Source organism: Giraffa tippelskirchi, chromosome 14 (genome assembly GCF_054371585.1).
Source record: "Giraffa tippelskirchi isolate mGirTip1 chromosome 14, T2T-mGirTip1v1.2.pri, whole genome shotgun sequence".
NCBI lineage: Eukaryota > Metazoa > Chordata > Mammalia > Artiodactyla > Giraffidae > Giraffa > Giraffa tippelskirchi.
Window position 1 is genome coordinate 38,411,529 of NC_137288.1, and position 19,471 is coordinate 38,430,999.

General features: G+C 39.3%; 1 protein-coding gene across 11 annotated transcripts in view; it reads left to right on the top strand.

Annotated features, from left to right (window-relative positions):
- Positions 1 to 19,471, top strand: part of B4GALT6 (beta-1,4-galactosyltransferase 6) — a 117,481-nt gene that overhangs the window by 54,720 nt on the left and 43,290 nt on the right. For 10 of the 11 annotated variants that reach the window (XR_014074824.1, XR_014074823.1, XR_014074822.1 and 7 more), the window contains 5 exons: positions 900 to 1,024; positions 6,461 to 6,577; positions 14,241 to 14,428; positions 17,149 to 17,271; positions 17,552 to 17,653. Coding sequence is in view for 8 of the 11 variants with exons in the window: in XM_081562646.1 (XP_081418772.1) it covers positions 900 to 1,024; positions 6,461 to 6,577; positions 14,241 to 14,428; positions 17,149 to 17,271; positions 17,552 to 17,653 (655 nt within the window). In the remaining 3 variants the exon portion in view is untranslated. The remainder of the gene's footprint in view (positions 1 to 899; positions 1,025 to 6,460; positions 6,578 to 14,240; positions 14,429 to 17,148; positions 17,272 to 17,551; positions 17,654 to 19,471) is intronic. The other variant, XM_081562647.1, reaches the window with a different exon arrangement.

The window sequence follows — 19,471 nt, forward strand, 5'->3', positions numbered from 1 at the left end:
AGCTTGGATGGGAGGGAAGTTTGGGGAAGAATAGATACATGTATACATCCTTAGTTCTTGGTTGGTTTTGATTGAGTTAATGGAAATGGTTTGCCATGCAAGAGTCATTCCTGTTTCCATAGTATGTTAGAAAATTTGTTAGAAAAACTGTTAGCAAGAACAGTTCCAGGAATATCATTTATTTGCTAATTTGAAGAGAGAGAGCCTAGTAGACCAGGAACATCTTAGAAGTTTATAGTTTTCACTTTGCATGTCAAGGTGATGCATAGTAGGTGCTCAAAATAAATTTGTTGAATTGTGCTTGCAGATTCTCTCTGAAGAAATATCAGTAAACTGGATGACAATAGTGACAGCTAGATTTCCTGCCTGTGTACCTTTGTGCCCAGCATCTAATGGATATGACCACAGTGGGAGGCAGATCTCTTTTTACAAATAAGGAAACTGAGGCACAGAGAAGTTAGGTAATTTCCCTAAGACACAGAAGCTAGGATTCAACTCCCAAACTAACTGCTTAAATAACTCTTATATACTGGGCATTCGTGTCTTCTATGTTGATTATGTTGAAATTAAAAATGGCTTTTAAATAGTTGATTAAATTGAAATGATAAGCTATACTGTCATGACTGCAAACATTTACTAAAGAATACTATAATATTCATCATATTACTCAAAAGTAAAAAGCTTAAGTGTTTTGGTTTTCTTTGGCTGATTTCCCAAGGATGGTAGGGTAACCATATAATTTATCATCCAAAGTAACACTGAAAGGTGGTATTAACAATTATATGGTGAAAACAGGACTAAATGCTACTATGCCAGCAAATACGTTATGCCAGCACGTTACTGATTGTTGTTTGTCTGACTTCATATTAAAGCGGTTCTTCTCATTTTTGACCTTCTAGGGGGATTCCTCAGTGTCAATGTAAGTGAAGTCAGTTTTGATGAAATTCATCAGCTCTTCTCCAAGGATTTAGATATTGAGCCAGGAGGTCACTGGAGGCCTAAAGACTGTAAACCCAGGTGGAAGGTGAGGTCCATTTTTTCACAAATCATGTGACTGTTACTATGTATTCGAGAAAAGTATTTTCAATTCAGAATATATAGTGAAATCCCTTTGTCTTGATAAATTAAGACAATTTTGTGTTTAATGTTTAAGTATTCACAGTTCAAATTTGGGTTAGTTGTGTGACCCGTGAAGATGAACTACATCTGTGCTTATACAAATACCAGGCTCCTGTGTTCATCCTCTCAGAGATCCTGCTGATCGGTTCCTCACTTGAGACTGGCTTGGGAAACAAATGTTTCTTCTGTTCTGTTTGGAAGAGAGGCAATGATTTCTTTGCCTCCCACTGCTGCCCCTGCTGGTTACTGACACCTGCAGGTGATCCCCACAGAGGCCTGGAGCCATGGTTTCCAGTTGGGTCTAGCATTGGGGTTCCTGAGTCCCAGGATTCTAAAGAGGCTGCTTGGCGGTCACTGCAGGACACAAAAAACAACTTTGGGCCCTTTTCGCCTCTATTTCAGAAAGCAGAGTGTAAGCTTTTCATCTTTTTGATATGTCACAATCCTACTTTTAATGTTTTGTCTGAAAAAACTGTAAGGGAGTCAACCTGCCCCTGCTGCTTAAAAAAAAAAAAGAATGAAAACCATGGTTTAAGTCCGAGTTGCTCTCGACACTGTGAAACTGGTTAATAAGTGCATGCCCATGTAATGTTGTTATGTTTGAATAGGAAGTAGCACTTACGCAATTCAGGTGAAAACTGCATATGATTAAATCAGATGTATGATTAAATTGGATGTTATATCCTGAAGGGCTGTGATGTAGCCTTAATCTGGGAACATTTTTCAGTTCTCCTTTTAAATATTAGTATTTTGTTAAAATATTTCTCCTTTGGTACCAAAAAATGATAATCACTCCTGGGAAGGAGAATTGTATGCTGTTACGCTCTTGATGAAAGCTGTCTGACTTCACTGGCCGTGAGTCCTTTGTGTTTGGGGGTGTTGGGGTCTGTAGTACTCATGTTGGCGTCCATAATGTAGACACCAGTCTCTGGTATAACGTGAGCAATAAATCCAGCTTTGCTGAGTTGAGTTTATGAGACAGATAAATGCCTTGTTACAAATTATTAAATAATTTTTTTTCTTCAAAAAAGTTGTAAAACTGCTGAAATGGATTCCAGTACAAATGTTGGCAATACATTCTGTTTCACAGTTGCCTTATGCTATTTTGCAGATCAGATTCAGATAATAAATTAATTTCATGATTGATTTTATCATGTTTGTATATAAAATATGGCCCAGTTTACATAATAACCACTTTTTAAAATGTCCTGGGCAAAATAAATTATTTTTCTTATTTGGGTGATGAGTATATGTGTGTTGAGTATATGTGTGTTGAATGCTGATGGAAAAAGTGTCCTCAATCACAGAGGCTGTGGGAAAGCATGGAGGTTGGTCCTCAGATGTGTTAATACACGTGATACATACCCCTCAGGTGTGCACTGTGTGGTATCAGAGGATGACTTGGGGTCAGAAAAATTGAGTATTTTGTCCTTTCGCTAATGGTCTATATCAGATGTTGCATTTTAAAGTGTTTTAGGGTTTGTTTCCTTCTCATTTTCCGGGAGAGAGGTATGTATTACACATAGGTAGCTCCTACTTACAGATTTTAGTAGACTCTAAACTCCAGTGGATGGGTAGGTCACTATTGAAAGTGTAGTTTCAGGAGCCAGCTAGTTCAGGGTTCTAAAAATTAGCTTATTTTTATTCAAGAACCATATGGTACTGTTGCTCTTATTGGAGTTACGTCTAGTCTCAGCTTCTGAGCCATGCGGCTCAAGGTATGGGAGGAAATTTGGAGATAGTTCAGAGGTGACTTGTACTTGCCATGTTTAATCAAATAACCTTCCCCCTGACCCCACCCCCTGTTTACATTCTAATAATGTCCCATTTTAATCTTGGAACTGAGGTGAGAGAGAAGATGCAACTAGATTTTTGTGAAACATCTGCTGCTAACTTGATTCTTAATATTTGAGGATCTTTTTTTTTTCTTTTAAAGAAAACAACTAAGTTGTCTTTAAAAAAAAAAAAAGTTTGTTGATGGCCAGTTAATTGGAACTGAGATCTGCTACAACTAGTGATTTCAGCAATTCCTAGGTAATCTGAACACCACAGGTCCTCATTGAAGGTTTAGGACAGGACAGATGCCTTATAGAGGCAAGGTTGTTTCTAAAAGGGAGATTGAAAGAGGAGGAAGGTAATGCTTTTCAGATCATTAAAGTGTTTACCTGTGACATTACCTGTGTTCTGTCTGTTCAGGGTCCAGGTGGAGGCCTGAACCACTCTGGTCTAAAACGCTGAAGGCTTTAAAGAACCAGGCAGCTGCTTGTTGGGCTTATCTGGTCAGAGGCCTAGAATTGTGTTTCTAGTGTGAGGTTCCTCAAGGATGGGTCTTAACCACCTGTTCCAGTGCTCCCTGGGGTGTTTGGTAAAAATGAAGATTGTTGAGCCCCTTCCTCAGACATTCCGAGCGAAGGCTTGTCGGCTTCTGCTCTGGTCTGTCTTAGTTACTCCCCTAAGGTAGGCAAATCGGAAGCCAAGTCATTTAGGGACCCTGTAGTGGGAGGTGTGCTTAAAGTCTGGAAGTAGAACAAAATCTTGGTGGGGACAATGTATGTAGTCAACATTTTTCTTGCTAATCTCTTCATGGTGAGTGTAGGAGAAAATGAGCAGGGAAGAAAAATAGGTGCATAAATTCAGTAACTTTAGTGGTTTTAAAGAGGTGTGGAGAGATTCATGAAGATGACTTGTTGTTCTGAAGATAATGATCAGATGTTCTCCATCTCCAATGGAGATACATCAACAGGAAAATGGCTCCAGCAGCAAATTAGGGCACATGTAAGGAAGAATCTCCTGAAACAAAGGCTGTCAAACCTCGAAATAAATTATTGCTGCATACCGAGAGCTTCTTTTTCTAGAAAGTAAGGTGTAAACTATTGAGAGTCATTCCATGCCACAGGAAGGGACATACCAAATGAATCTTTAGATGCTGTTTAGCTTTGTTTTAATAAAAACTTCAGGCATATTCAAAATCTTTAATATCTGCCTCTTTATAAAAATGTCAGTTTAGCTTTGAACTTGCCATGATTTGGGGCATTTTTTTCTCTTATAAACTCTCAGTTTCCACATCAGATTAAGAAAGGAAAAAAAAACTCAGTATTTTAAATGTTCTGTTGGAGAAATTACTCTATTAGGGGCCATGACTACCTTTGTCTAGTCTTATGTTCAATTGATTACTCAGCCTAATTGTACTTAATTAATACGAGCTGTCTTTAATTTGACTCTACACTTTTTTAATAGCTTCTTTCCCTAAATATAGGATTTCCTGTATCTCAGATGGTGAAGAATCTGCCTGCACCACAGGAGACCCGGCTTCAATCCCTGGGTTTGAAAGGTCCTCTGGAGAAGGGAATGGCAACCCACTCCAGTATTCTTACCTGGAGAATTCCTCCTCCTGGACAGAGGAGCCCGGCAGGCTATAGTCCGTGGGGTCGCAAAGAGTCAGACACAACTGAGTGACTTCCTTAAATATCTGTTCAGTTCAGTTTCTCAGTTGTGTCCGACTCTTTGCGACCCCATGGACTGTAGCCATATCTGTAATTCACCTTAACTGCTTTTATAGCCCATTTATATCATAGGCTGCCAATTTGTGGCCAGATTCAAAACCAAGAAGAGCAAGCTCAAGCCTAATTTTCTAGAAATCGGGTCTCCTGCATTGCAGGCAGATTCTTTACCATCTGAGCCACCAGGAAAGCCCAAAGAAGTTACCACACTGATATATATCAGATGAGGTCAGTGGTAGAGGTTGGTACTCAACCATCCACCTCCTTTTTTTCCTTTTACTTTTCATAACAGTTTCCTGTCCTGAGAGTAAACCTAGGGGCTCCTGAACTGCTCTGTTGAGTTGTGTAGATTTGGAAATTCTGTAAATATGTTAGCAGTTGATCCTGAGGCCCATCAGCAAGTCCTCAGTCAGTAGGGAGCGCCCAGCACCAGCAGTGACTGTTGTGTGTAAAACGGAAGGGACCCCCAGCTCTGGGTTCCGAGTTGCTCTGGCAGCCTCGTGGTCCTTAGGCTGATAAGCCAAGAGATTCCTTATGGAGCAAACCAAAGGAGAAAGGAGCCCAAAGTGGGGCTGGCAGGGACGCCAGAACCTGTTTAGTTCCTGCCACGTACCAAGCCTGGTACAGTGTGGATGTGAAAATGTCAGCCTCCAGCAGACGTAGGTCCCTTTCTTTTTTCACTCTTTGTCATCATTAAGGGAAAATTAGTGACAGAGTTTTTAGTTCAGACATCTTCAATTTTCTGAAACCATCTTTTGTTCTCTTTTAAAATAAAACTTTTAATAATCTGAAATTTTCTCTCATGTCTGATCCTGGTAATGTAAAATACATAGGTAAACATTACTATTTTCTATCGACTCTAATGTCATGTGCTGATTCTACAAGTAGGATTAGATCCTAAATCTATGCACTGTCAATTTTTTGCGTTTGTTCATTCGTTAGTAAAGTGTATTTGGTATAGTTGAAATTTTAATAAATCCCAGATTTTCTGTTTAACCAGTTTATTAGGCTTTATTTAAAAACCCAGAATACAGAATAACACATAAGCATTGTTATTAGACATATTTTGACTCTTATGCTCTTTGAAAATCTCATGATTTTGAAATTTATTATTTGTTTAGCATCTTTTTATTGAAATCTAGTTGATTTATAATATCTTGTTAGTTGTGCCTTTTTATTAAATGAAAAACGTTAATATAATTATCAAACTTCATTTATATTCCATGCTATGTCGTTATATTTCTCAAAAATATCGCTAGGCCAGATAAGCCATATTAGATACTAGATGTTCAAGTGGAATCTCTTCTAAATTCAGTTTGAAATCCAGAAAGTTATTATTTATGATTTAATTGAAAACCTAGAATGAGTCTTGACACATCCGTCTCGTTCACTCTTTATATATCCAATCCACGAACAAATCCTGGTGCTTTGCCTCTTAAATGTTTCAAAAATCCACGTGCTGCTACCCTTCTTGACCTTCTCAAGCTGCCATTACCTCTTGTCTTGACTTGGCATTTAGTTTCTAACCAGCTCCCTGAGTCCGTTTTTGGTTTTCTCCAGTAGTGTTTGCTGTCACCAAAGGTGGTCATATCGCTCCTTTCACATCTTCCCGTGACTTCTGTGGTTTTCGTGGGGAAAAGACCACTATCTTTAGAACAGCCCGTTTATACCACCACAGGTTCACAGGAGCATAAATGGCGCAAAAGCAGGGGCCATGTCTGTTTTTGTTCACTGTTGGATCTCTGGTGAGAAAATTCATAAGTAAGAGAGTCAGTTTTTATCTTTTACCTCTAGGACTTGCTGCTGTATTTATTTACATATGTGACTGTTTTGTTTTAAAGGTGGCAGTCCTCATTCCTTTCCGCAATCGCCATGAACATCTTCCAATTTTTTTCTTGCATCTGATCCCAATGCTCCAAAAACAGCGGCTGGAATTTGCCTTTTATGTCATTGAACAGGTGAGAATAGTTTTCAAAATGGTAACTAGGTATACTAGAACTTAATAAACTCTTAGATATTGTGTGGTTAGAGATGTTTAGTACCTTGGTTTTATATTTGGGCACAGTTTCGTTTTGGGTTGAGCCTGTTAATTGCGTGAACCACATTTGCTTAACCCATTTATCAGTTGATATGCTCCTATCATTTTTAATAATCTAATGTCTTACCTATTCAAGTGAAATGTGCATGTAAGTATTCTTGAGACTATCAGCTCGGTTTTTTCTCTGTAAATATTTTTGTCTTGGGATTCAATGTATACAGTTTCTTTCAGTCTTACCTAAACCTTTTGGAAATATTCTCTATACCTCTGTGTTTTTCTCCTTCTGTCATCACCTAGTTTTGTACTTAAGTTGTCATCGTGGATTTCTTCCTTGGTCTTTCCCCCACCTCACTTCCCAAACACTAGAGTCCTTGCTGAATTTTATTACTGATTTCTGTATACTGTTTCTAAAATGGTGCATTTTGTTCATGTTTTGAATACATTGTAATTTGGATAGTTTTGGTTTTAACATTGTTGACCTCGTTTTATCCTGATTGTTCCTTCTTTTTACTAAATCTGACTAAAAGCATATTTCCTTATTTATTAGTAGACAGAAAGTGACCTAGTTTATATTAGATGCTTCTGCTTTTTGTTTTTGAAATATTAGAAAATATTCAAATTCTCTTCTTAAGATTGTTCCATTTAATGTGTTTTCCCAGCTCCTTTATGGCTGATTCTCCATCTTTTTTTATTTTTTCACTCTTAGCTTTTTTGCCTCCATTTCCCACCTTGGAAATACTTGGTATTTAATATAACTTAAACTTGGTCGGTATGTAAATCACCCTTTTATGGTCTGTTTCCTGTTCATATAATGATGTATTAATATATAGTGCATATATGCTTTTTAATGCAACTGCCTATATTATGAAAATTAACTTTTTTAACCTGATAGTAAGTTAAAAATTTTAGCCACTTTCATGGTAGCCATGGGACTTGCCAGGTGGCATGATGGTAAAGAATCCGCCTGCCAATGCAGAACACGTAGGAGACACAGGTTCAGTCCTTGGGTCAGAAAAATCCCCTAGAGAAAGAAATGGCAACCTACTCTAGTAGTCTTGCCTGGAAAATCCCATGAACAGGGCAGCCTGGTGGCTACAGTCCATAGGGTCACAAAGAGTTTGACACAACTGAGCACACATACACGGTAGCCAAACTTCTATGTCCGTTTTACCAACTGCTAGTTTCCTGTTTTGAATCAGTCTTCATAATGTGGATGATGAGATACCTATACCTACCTCTATGTCTTCAAAGGCTTATCATCTGGGAGTCCGACACAATTGAATTACTTTGTGTATGTGATGAAAAAATAAAAGCAGCTAAGATCCTTATTTTCTAAACCTCTTAAGTCTGAATATCAGCCTTGATCAATATTTATTCAGGCTTGTATATTTGGTAGTGTGGGGCTTTGAGCTAGTAACATCTTTACCACATAGGAAGTGTAAAGAGTTATTTTCCTGCTGGACTGGTGCCTAGAAGAGCCAATCCGTTGACGAGCAGCTCAGAACCCTCAGTTTTATATGATGGATAGTACACACATTTCTGTCTCTTCCTTCTTTTGCTGTTGAATTGGATGTACATTGTGAGCGATGGAGAATGGTCAACCAGGATGCAACATTTTTGCCTTGAACAAGGGTGTTGCCGTTTTCTGAGCTGTGGGCACACAGAATACTGGCGAGGAGAAATGGGGCTCCTGTTTCTGTTTCAGTTTGGCTTAGGGATTTGCTCGAGCATATGCCTGTGTGTGTGTGTGTGTGTGTGCACGCGCGCGTGCTGTGTGTGTGCTGTGTGTGTGTGTGTGCGCGTGCTGTGTGTGTGCTGTGTGTGTGTGTGTGTGTGTGTGTGTGTGTGTGTGTGAGAGCGCTGTGCCACAATCTCATGTACCTATGTGGAGGTTCCCCTCAGCATTTTAGTGCCTTACTCTCAACCACGATGGATAGCCAAGAGCTCCCACAAGAGGAGACAAAGCCAATCTAACAAAAAGGATTATAGAAAATAGACACAGTGGAAGGAACAGAGAACATTTCTGAAAAAAAGAAATTAATAGTAATACAAATTCCTAATCACTATCCACAGAGAGTAAAGGAAAGATAATGAACCCGTGAAATGAAAACAGGACTTCGTTAAAAAAAAAAAAAAATCAGAGAAAGTTAGAAAAGAAAATGTGATAAGTGAAAGAAAGCTTTCAGTAGACAAACTTAAGGTAACTCTTAAACTAGAATTAAAGCAGGAGAAGTTAAGAGTTAATCAGAAAGTACTAGTACGTCACAGGGGTAACCATCTCCAAGATGGTCCCCAAGTATCCCTGCCTCTTTGTATGGTCTCCTGCCCCAGTGAATATGGGAACCACACTGAGAAGTGACAGTGTGTGATTTTTGAAGCTGAGTCATAAAGGACATTGCTGCTTCTGCTTTGGTCTGTTGGATCTCTTGCTCTTGAAGAAGCCAACTGCCATGTCATGAAGACACTCAGGCAACCCCATGGAGAAAATTGACTTGCCAGTGTTATCTTGCTGGCCATGTGACTTAGCTATTTTGGAAGTGGATCTGCCAACTGAAGCCCAGACATCACAGAACAGTGATCAGGGATCTTTATCAGAATTTCCTATCACAGTGCTTTGAGCATCGTAAATGCTATGGTGTGATTAACCACTGGTTTTGCTGTGATTTGTTACACATCAGTTGATGACAAATATACTTCCTAATCAGAGTTCTGGAAAAATATAGCAAAAAAAAAAAAATGGGAGGGGTAAAACAACCAAAGAAATAGCATAATATTTCTGAGAAGCAAAGACATGAGGCTTCAGATTAAAGGGGTCCACATGTACAGATGAATAAATACATGAATAAAATACAGATCTATAAAGCATATTACTTGGAAATTTTTGAATACAAATTAAAAAGAGAAGATAACAAAACATTCTGTAGGAACAATTGCTAGTGATTATGTGTCAGAATCATATGAACCTTCTCATCAGTGCTGACACCTAGATGATTGTGGAGCTACATGCCTTTAAAATTCTAGGGGAAAGTAATTTTTACCTAGAATTTTTTTACCCAGTCAGTATATCAATCAGGTGTGCAAGTAGACTGATGGCATTTTCATTCATTCATTAGCTAAATACACACACACACACACACGTGTACTCAGTCTTCATTCATTAGCTAAATACACACACACACACACACACGTGTACTCAGTCACCTAGTCCTGTCTGACTCTTTACAACCCAGTGGACTGTAGCCTGCCCATGGCTTCTCTGTCCGTGGGATTTCCCAGGCAAGGATACTGGAGTGGGTTGCATTTCCTTCTCCAGGATATCTTCCTAACCCAGGGATGGAACCTGCATCTCCTGCATTGGCAGGTGGATTCCTTACCCCTGAGCCACCTGTGAAGCCCTCTCTCTATATATATGTATTTATATACACACACACACACACACATATATATGTGCATGTGTGCATGCTAAATCACTTCAGTCATGTCCGACTCTTTGCGACTCTAGGGACTGCAGCCCTCCAGGCTCCTCTGTCCATGGGATTCTCCAGGCAAGAAGACTGGAGTGGGTTGTCCTGCCCCTTCCAGGGGATCAAACCCCTGTGTTTTAGTCTTTTATGTCTCCTGCATTGGCACGTGGGTTCTTTACTTCTAGAGCTACCTGGGAAGCCTGTGTACATATACATATATATGCTATGTAAATATATATATGTATATATTTAATTTCCCCCCATGGATCCTGACATAGGAAGCTGCTGAAGGATGTTCCTCAACAAGTTGACAGAGCCAAGTGAAGGACACAGCTGATGTAGAGGGTGCAGGAGGAGACCCAGGTTGATGGCCACAGCTGCTCAGACCAGTCCAGACTGGAGCAAGATGTGAGGGCAGTGGGAGCTAGAGCTGAGCTTGGCGGCTGGAGGAGGAAGTGATAGATGATTTGATGCATTTGAATGATTGCATCAGTTATTAATAAACATGGCATGCCCATTGGGGCTTTTGTACAAAATAATAACAGTTATATATTAAACTCAGAAAACTGAAGACAGTTATTAATCCCAGTTTGAGAAAGAAAACAGAATCGTAATTTATTCAACACAAATATTTACATAGTTGTAGTAATGCAAACACCATTGATTTAACAAAAAATTGTGGCATAACTCTGTTGGGAGAGTGGATGGAGGGGCAGTGAGTGTGGAGGTATAAATCCTCAGTGACCATGATAAGAAATCAATAGTGTCTAAAAAGTGAATGAGGCAAGGGAATATCAGAACTTTCATTACCTTGAAATATAAAGGTGAGTACTAGAATAAACTTCTAAAGGTGTGTAAATGTATTGCCTTTGGAAGATGAACTGGGGCTAGATATAGAACTTATTTTTATTATAAGCCATTAAGTATTAGATCCACATTTGATAAAAACAATTTTTTAAAATCTTGAAAGTCATTTGTTCAAACCAATGATGTACCGGTAGTAACATTATAATTCAACTGCCTTTTGTTTTTATCCTCTCCATCTCACTGGTGAGGAAAAGCTGTAAAAAATAAACTGATTTCTGTTTTCTCAAGTTAGTGAAGGACTCAGGACTAAAAATTAGTAATTTTGCACTCTTGAGGGAGCGCTCTGGTGATGACTGCATTGTGTTATCTCATTTGCTTCTGTCATAATCCTTTTTTTGTTTTATGCTTTGTAAATGATTTTGAGAAATATTGCTAAGGCATAGGTAATTTCGCTCTAATTTTCTTTAGCTGTAGAATGAAAGTTTTGTTGCCAATGTACCTTTATATAATTTCCCTCATAAGTAAAGGGAAGTGGTTATAATATAGGAAGTTGGATTCTGTGTAGTAAGTTCCCACTTTTCATGTCTCTTAAAATGTTCTTGGTCTTTATCATAAATAAGAATAATAAAAATAGAAACTCTTGCCTGGATATTATACGGTGAAAGTGACAAATAAATTCAAGGGATTAGATCTGATAGAGTGCCGGAAGAACTGTGGACAGAGGATTGTGACATTGTAAAGGAGGCAGTGATCAAAACCATTCCCAAGAAAAAGAAATGCAAAAAGGCAAAATGATTGTCTGAGGAGGCCTTACAAATAGCTGAGAAAAGAAGAGAAGCAAAAGGCAAAGGAGAAAAGGAAAGATATACGCATTTGAATGCAGAGTTCCAAAGAATAGCAAGGAGAGATAATAAAGCCTTCCTAAGTGATCAGTGCAAAGAAATAGAGAAAAACAATAGAATAGGAAAGACTAGAGATCTCTTCAAGAAAATTAAAGATACCAAGGGAACATTTCATGCACGGATGAGTACAATAAAGGACAGAAATGGTATGAACCTAACAGAAACAGAAGATATTAAGAAGAGGTGGCAATAATACACAGAAAAACTATACAAAAAAGATCTTCATGACTCAGATAACCATGATGATGTGATGACTCACCTAGATCCAGACATCCTGGAATGCGAAGTCAAGAGACCTTAGGAAGCATCACTAGGAACAGAGCTAGTGGAGGTGATAGAATTCCAGTTAAGCTATTTCGAGTCCTAAAAGATGATGCTGTGAAAGTGCTTCACTCAGTATGCTAGCAAATTTGGAAAACTCAGCAGTGGCCACAGGACTGGAAAAGGTCACTTTTCATTCCAATCCCAAAGAAGGGCAATGCCAAAGAATGTTCAAACTACTGCACAATTGCACTCATCTTCCACGCTAGCAAAGTAATGCTTTAAATTCTCCAAGCCAGGCTTCAGCAATACATGAACCATAACTTCAGATGTTCAAGCTGGATTTAGAAAATGCAGAGGAACCAGAGATCAAACTGCCAACATCCATTGGATCATCAAAAAAGCAAGAGTTCCAGAAAAGCGTCAACTTCTGCTTCATTGACTACGCTAAAGCCTTTGTCTGTGTGGATCACAACAAACTGTGGAAAATTCTTCAAGAGATGGGAATACCAGACCACCTGACCTGCCTCTTGAGAAACCTGTATGCAGGTCAGGAAGCAACAGCTAGAACTGGACATGGAACAACAGAATGGCTCCAAATTGGGAAAGGAGTATGTCAAACCTATATAGGGTCACTCTGCTAGTTTAACTTTTATGCAGAGTACATCATGCGAAATGCCGGGCTGGATGAAGCACAAGCTGGAGTCAAGATTGCTGGGAGAAATATCAATAACCTCAGATACGCAGATGACACCACCTTATGGTAGAAAGTGAAGAAGAACTAAAGAGCTTCTTGATGAAAGTGAAAGAGGAGAGTGAAGAAGTGGGCTTAAAACTCAACATTCAAAAAAACTAAGATCATGTATCCAGTCCCATCACTTCATGGTAAATAGATGGGGAAACAATGGAAACAGTGACAGACTTTATTTTCTTGGGCTTCAAAATCACTGTGAGTGGCGATTGCAGCCATGAAATTGAAAGACGCTTGTTCTTTGAAAGAAAAGCTGTGACCAACCTAGACAGCATATTAAAAAGCAGAGACAGGGGCAATGGGATGACCCAGAGGGATGGGATGGGGAGGGAGGTGGGAGGGGGGTTCAGGATGGGGAACACATATAAACCCATGGCTGATTTATGTCAGTGTATGGCAAAAACCACTACAATATTGTAAAGTAATTAGCCCCCAACTAAAATAAATAAATTAATTAAAAAAATAAAATAAAAAGCAGAGACATTACTTTGCTGACAGAGGTCCAGATAGTCAAAGCTGTGGTATGGATGTGAGAGTTGGACCATAAGGAAAGCTGAGCGCCGAAGAATTGATGCCTTTGAACTATAGTGTTGGGGAAGACTCTTGAGAGTCCCTTGGACTGCAAGGAGATCACAACAGTCAATCCTAAAGGAAACCAGTCCTGAATATTCATTGGAAGTACTGATGCTGAAGCTCCAATAAATACTTTGGCCACCTGATGCAAAGAACTGACTCGTTAGAAAAGATCCTGATGCTGGGAAAGTATAAAGGTAGGAGGAGAAGGGGATGACAGAGGATGAGATGGTTGGATGGCATCACCCATTCAATAGATATGAGTTGAAAATGGTTATAATAAAGGTAGTTTGGTTTTATATAATAAGTTCCAGTTGTTTTTGTCTCTACAAATACCTTTGTGTCTATTATAAGCAATACAAAGTTAGCCCTCCCTGGCCTTATTATATAAGAGAAGGGTCACTGCTTCTTGAGTCACTGTATTTCCTGCTCCTTTTAGTCTTGATACCATATGGAAAGCTTCACTAAAAAATACAACCTGTATTATTTTCAGTGGCTTTGTTTTTTTTTTTTGTTCCTGGTCATAAATAACCTATATCCTGATGTATTTGAAGTAAAACAGAAACATGAATTACATCATTATATAAATGTGATGATCTCCCAATGGACTTGATAATAATAGTGTTTTCTTGTGTGTTACCAAAGTATATAATAAGGTAATAATTCAAACAGTATATTTGATAATCCTAAAGCATGTTTACTATGTTATCTATTTGATTTGGATGTATTTGTTTTTACTATTTGACCATGATTCAACAAGTTAGAAAGCTACAGAAAAAAGTCATGGCAGAGCCTGAGTACATTTCTGTTTTTCTCTCTGTGTAGACTGGCACACAGCCTTTTAACCGAGCAATGCTCTTCAACGTGGGCTTCAAAGAGGCCATGAAAGACAGTGTTTGGGACTGTGTCATCTTCCACGATGTGGATCACCTACCTGAAAATGACCGAAACTATTATGGATGTGGAGAAATGCCACGTCACTTTGCAGCCAAGCTGGATAAATACATGTATATGTAAGTAATGGCAGTCTTTCTGATATGGTGCAACGTGTTCGCGCTCAGTCATGTCCAACTCTGTGCAACCCTGTGGGCTGTAACCCGCCAGGCTCTTTTGTCCATGAAATTCTTCAGGCAAGAATACTGGAGTGGGTTGTCAGGCCCTCCTCCAGGGAATCTTCCCGACCCAGGGACTGAACCTGCTGTCTCTGCCTTCGCAGGCAGGTTCTTTACCATCTGAGCCACCTGGGAAGCCAGATACAGCGCAACATACCTGCAGAATTATATCATTAAAATGGAAGCAGCATTATGTGCCTGGATCTGAAGGGGCCCAAGAGCCTAGAGATTCCCTGTCACTCCAGCCCACCTTCACAGGGAGCTGGTACATAGAGTCACTTGTCATCCCAGCGCTTCCTCACACACAGGTTTCAGCATGGGGTGGTAGGAAAGAAATCCTGGTTTCTACAGTCAAGGAAATGTGGACCCAGTTTCTGGCTCTTACATTTAGCAGTTAGAGGGCTTGGTTGTCCCAGGACGTGCATTTCTGAACGCGGGTCTCCTTGTTCAGGAAGCAGTAGAGCCCATCCATGGGTTCTGCAGTTTCCCAGGAGCTGGGCTGCCCCAGGTAGGAGCAGGGCACAGGTTGGTTCCCCTGTGTTCCCCTCCTCTGGGGATTTCCAGTGCATGGAAGGCCCTCTCTTCTGCAACCCATTTTCTTCTGCAGCTGTGTTTTCTTGACCTGCCTTTAATAGTAAGAAATGTTTTTTTCCGTTCTGTGACGGGAGATCCGTTGAAATGACACCATCATTGGAGCTGTGACAGTAAACTTAAATTGACATTAAAGCAAGCACGTCTGATCTGGGAAAGAGATCACAGTTTTCATTGACTAACAGAAGTGGAGAGTAGAGAAAATAGCCTGGAGTAGGGAGATGTTGGCTCCCATCACCGTTTCTCCTGCTGCCCGACCTGCAGAGTTCAAACAGGGTGGTGATGGCTCCATCACTGTTTGACCTGCTACCTGACCTGCAGAGCTCGAGAAGCAGAAAGTCTCTGTGATAGGACCTGGCGAATCAGCTCAGAAATGAGAAAAGAGTGCTTTTTGTTTTTAAAATTAGTCAGTGTCATCATTAGAAAATCTCCATTTTACTGTGGTATCAGAAATCCAAGTCTGGCATTACCTTGGGAAGGTCACCCTGGTTCAGGATCTAATTCTTTGCACTTCTAGAAACTCAATTTTGGTCAATCTGCTAGAGTCACATTAAATTCAGGGGAATTGATTTTTACTAGGGTTTTCCTGATAGCTCAGTTGGTAAAGAATCCACCTGCAATGCAGGAGACCCCAGTTCAATTCCTCTGTCAGGAAGATCTGCTGCGGAAGGGATAGGCTACCCACTCCAGTATTCTTGGGCTTCCCTTGTGGCTCAGCTGGTAAAAAATCTGTGGTATTTTTTTTTTTCACTAAATTTTACTAAAGATTATTATTTAATCTTATAAATTAAAATTTAATAAATTTTAATAAAGATTCTTGCTAAAAGATAATCATGAGTGTCATAGAAATGAAGAGTTCTCAATTTTTGTTTGAAAATACTAATTTCTAATGAATAAAGTCATCTTATCTACCTAGACTAATCCTAGGTCTTCCCAGGTGGCACTAGTGGATGATAAAAAAGACCGTATATGTGAGATAGCAAAAGAGAAACAGATATAAAGAACAGACTCTTGGACTCGGTGGGAGAAGCCGAGGGTGGGATGATTTGAGAGAATAGCACTGAAACATGTATATTACCATATGTGAAATAGATCGCCAGTCCAGGTTCGATGCATGAAACAGGGTGTTCAGGGCCAGTGCACTGGGATGACCCTGAGGGATGGAGTGGGGAGGGACAGAGGTGGGAGTGGGGTTCAGGGTGGGGGATACATGTACACCCATGGCTGATCCATGTCGGTGTATGGCAAAAACCACTACAATAGTGCAATGTAATTAACCTCCAATTAAAATAATTAAAAAAAAAAAAGAACCCGCCAGCCAGTGCAGGAGACAGAACATATGTGAGTTCAATCCCTGGATGGTGAAGATCCTCTGGAGGAGGGCATGGCAACCCACTCCAGTATTCTTGACTGGAGAATCCCATAGATAGAGGAGGCTGGTGGGCTGCAGTCCGTAGGGTTTCAAAGAGTCAGACACAACTGAAGCGACTTAGCATACAGACTAATCCCAGGGTTGGTAGGGTATCTTGGAAGAGCATTGCAGGAACAGGCAGCTAGTTTTTTCCAAATAAAATGCTAGACTTGCTTTTACTAGTTTATATTTATCCTCATCTATATAATAATGTATTTAATAAATTAAGATCAATTAATTTGGAAATTAGGTTGGTAACATCTAACATTGCAGTAGCAGCTCTTGATGTATTTGATCAAGTTTACTTTTGGTGTGAAAATGGACCATTTTTTGAACACTAGGTTTTGAGTCTTACAAAGTAACAATACTAAATAGTGAATTTCGGTTACCACAAGTGTTTTATGTAATACAGTTAGGTGTACCTATTTCACTAGAATATGAAGATGCTTTGTTTCTTGGTGTGCTTTATATTTCCAAAAATAAGATTAAATCAACATGATTGTTTATATGGAAATAGAGGTATATTTTGCAAAGCACGTAGAAGATTTAAAACTCGACTTCATATGGCAAACTGTCTTGATTTCATTTTTAGAACGCTGTTTTCCGCTTTCTTTTGTAGTCTTCCTTATAAAGAGTTTTTTGGCGGTGTAAGTGGACTGACAGTGGAACAGTTCAGAAAGATCAATGGTTTTCCTAATGCCTTCTGGGGCTGGGGAGGGGAAGACGATGACCTTTGGAATAGGTATGTTGAGGTACCAATTACTTAAAATTGGAATTTCTAATAATTTCCTTTCTGTTAAGTAAACTGTACTTTCTATCCCAGGAAAGGATTTTGGGGATGGAAAATCTTTGTGGTTCCTAAATCCTATGTTGTGTTTTTCCGTTTTTTTCATTGAGTGCCCTTTTGAAATTACAGCACGTACATTAGAGCATTCTCTTGTATTTTAAATAGAACTCAAATAATTATTTTTATGTCATATTTTATTCTTAATGTATTTTCATTTCCATATATTGTATCTTAGGGTTCACTATGCTGGATATAATGTGACAAGACCAGAGGGGGACCTGGGAAAATACAAGTCTATTCCTCATCACCATCGAGGTGAAGTCCAGTTCTTAGGACGGTAAGTTTAATATCATCTTTAGATAGCAAGGTTTCAAAGTTATTTAACATATGAAAGATCTTTTTAAAAATGCATCGTACTCCCCACACACAAAAAAAAACTTTTGAAGGGAATTTTCTGTCGATACCATTTTTCTTTATAAAAGTAAACATTCTTGTACTTGTTTTTTTTTTTTTTTAATTTATTTATTTTAGTTGGGGGCTAATTACTTTACAATATTGTGGTGGTTTTTGCCATACATTGACATGAATCAGCCATGGGTTTACATGTGTTCCCCCTCCTGGACCCCCCTCCCACCTCCCTCCCCATCCCATCCCTCTGGGTCATCCCATTGCCCCGGCCCTGAGCCCTTGTCTCATGCATCGAACCTGGAATGGTGTTCTGTTTCACATATGATAATATACATGTTTCAGTGCTATTGTCCCAGAACGTCCCACCCTCACCTTCTCCCTCAGGGTCCATAAGACTGTTCTATGCATCTGTGTCTCTTATTCTCTCTCGCATATAGGGTTATCGTTACTGTCTTTCAAATTCCATATATATGCATTAGTATACTGTATTGGTGTTTTTCTTTCTGGCTTACTTCACTCTGTATAATGCGCTCCAGTTTCATCCATCTCAGTAGAACTGATTCAAATGTATTCTTTTTAATGGCTGAGTAATATTCCATTGTGTATATGTACCACAGCTTCCTTATCCATTTGTCTGCTGATGGACATCTAGGTTGTTTCCATGTCCTGGCTATTATAAACAGTGCTGCGATGAACATTGGGGTACACATGTCTCTTTCAATTCTGGTTTCCTCAGTGTGTATGCCCAGCAGTGGGATTGCTGGGTCGTATGGCAGTTCTATTCCCAGTTTAAAGGAATCTCCACACTGTTCTCCATAGTGGCTGTACTAGTTTGCATTCCCACCAACAGTGTAAGAGGGTTCCCTTTTCTCCACACCCTCTCCAGCATTTATTGCTTGTAGACTTTTGGATAGCAGCTATTCTGACTGGTGTGAAATGGTACCTCATTGTGGTTTTGATTTGCATTTCTCTAATAATGAGTGATGTTGAGCATCTTTTCATGTGTTTGTTAGCCATCTGTATGTCTTCTTTGGAGAAATGTCTGTTTAGTTCTTTGGCCCATTTTTTGATTGGGTCGTTTATTTTTCTGGAATTCAGCTGCAGGAGTTGCTTGTATATTTTTGAGATTAATTGTTTGTCTGTTGCTTCGTTTGCTATTATTTTCTCCCATTCTGAAGGCTGTCTTTTCACCTTGCTTATAGTTTCCTTTGTTGTGCAAAAGCTTTTAATTTTAATTAGGTCCCATTTGTTTATTTTTGCTTTTATTTCCAATATTCTGGGAGCTGAGTCATGGAGGATCCTGCTGTGATCTATGTTGGAGACTGTTTTGCCTATGTTTTCCTCCAGGAGTTTTATAGTTTCTGGTCTTACGTTTAGATCTTTAATCCATTTTGAGTTTATTTTTGTGTATGGTGTTAGGAAGTGTTGTAGTTTCATTCTTTTACAAGTGGTTGACCAGTTTTCCCAGCACCACTTGTTAAAGAGATTGTCTTTTCTCCATTGTATATTCTTGCCTCCTTTGTCGAAGATAAGGTGTCCATAGGTGCATGGATTTATCTCTGGGCTTTCTATTTTGTTCCATTGATCTATATTTCTATCTTTTGTGCTTGTTTTTTAAAAATAATTTTATTTATTGATTATTTTTGGCTGCGCTGAGTCTCTGTGGCTGTGTGGGCTTTTATCTAGTTGTGGCCAGTGGGGCTGCTCTCTAGTTGCGGTGCGTAGCCCTCTCATCACAGTGGCTTCT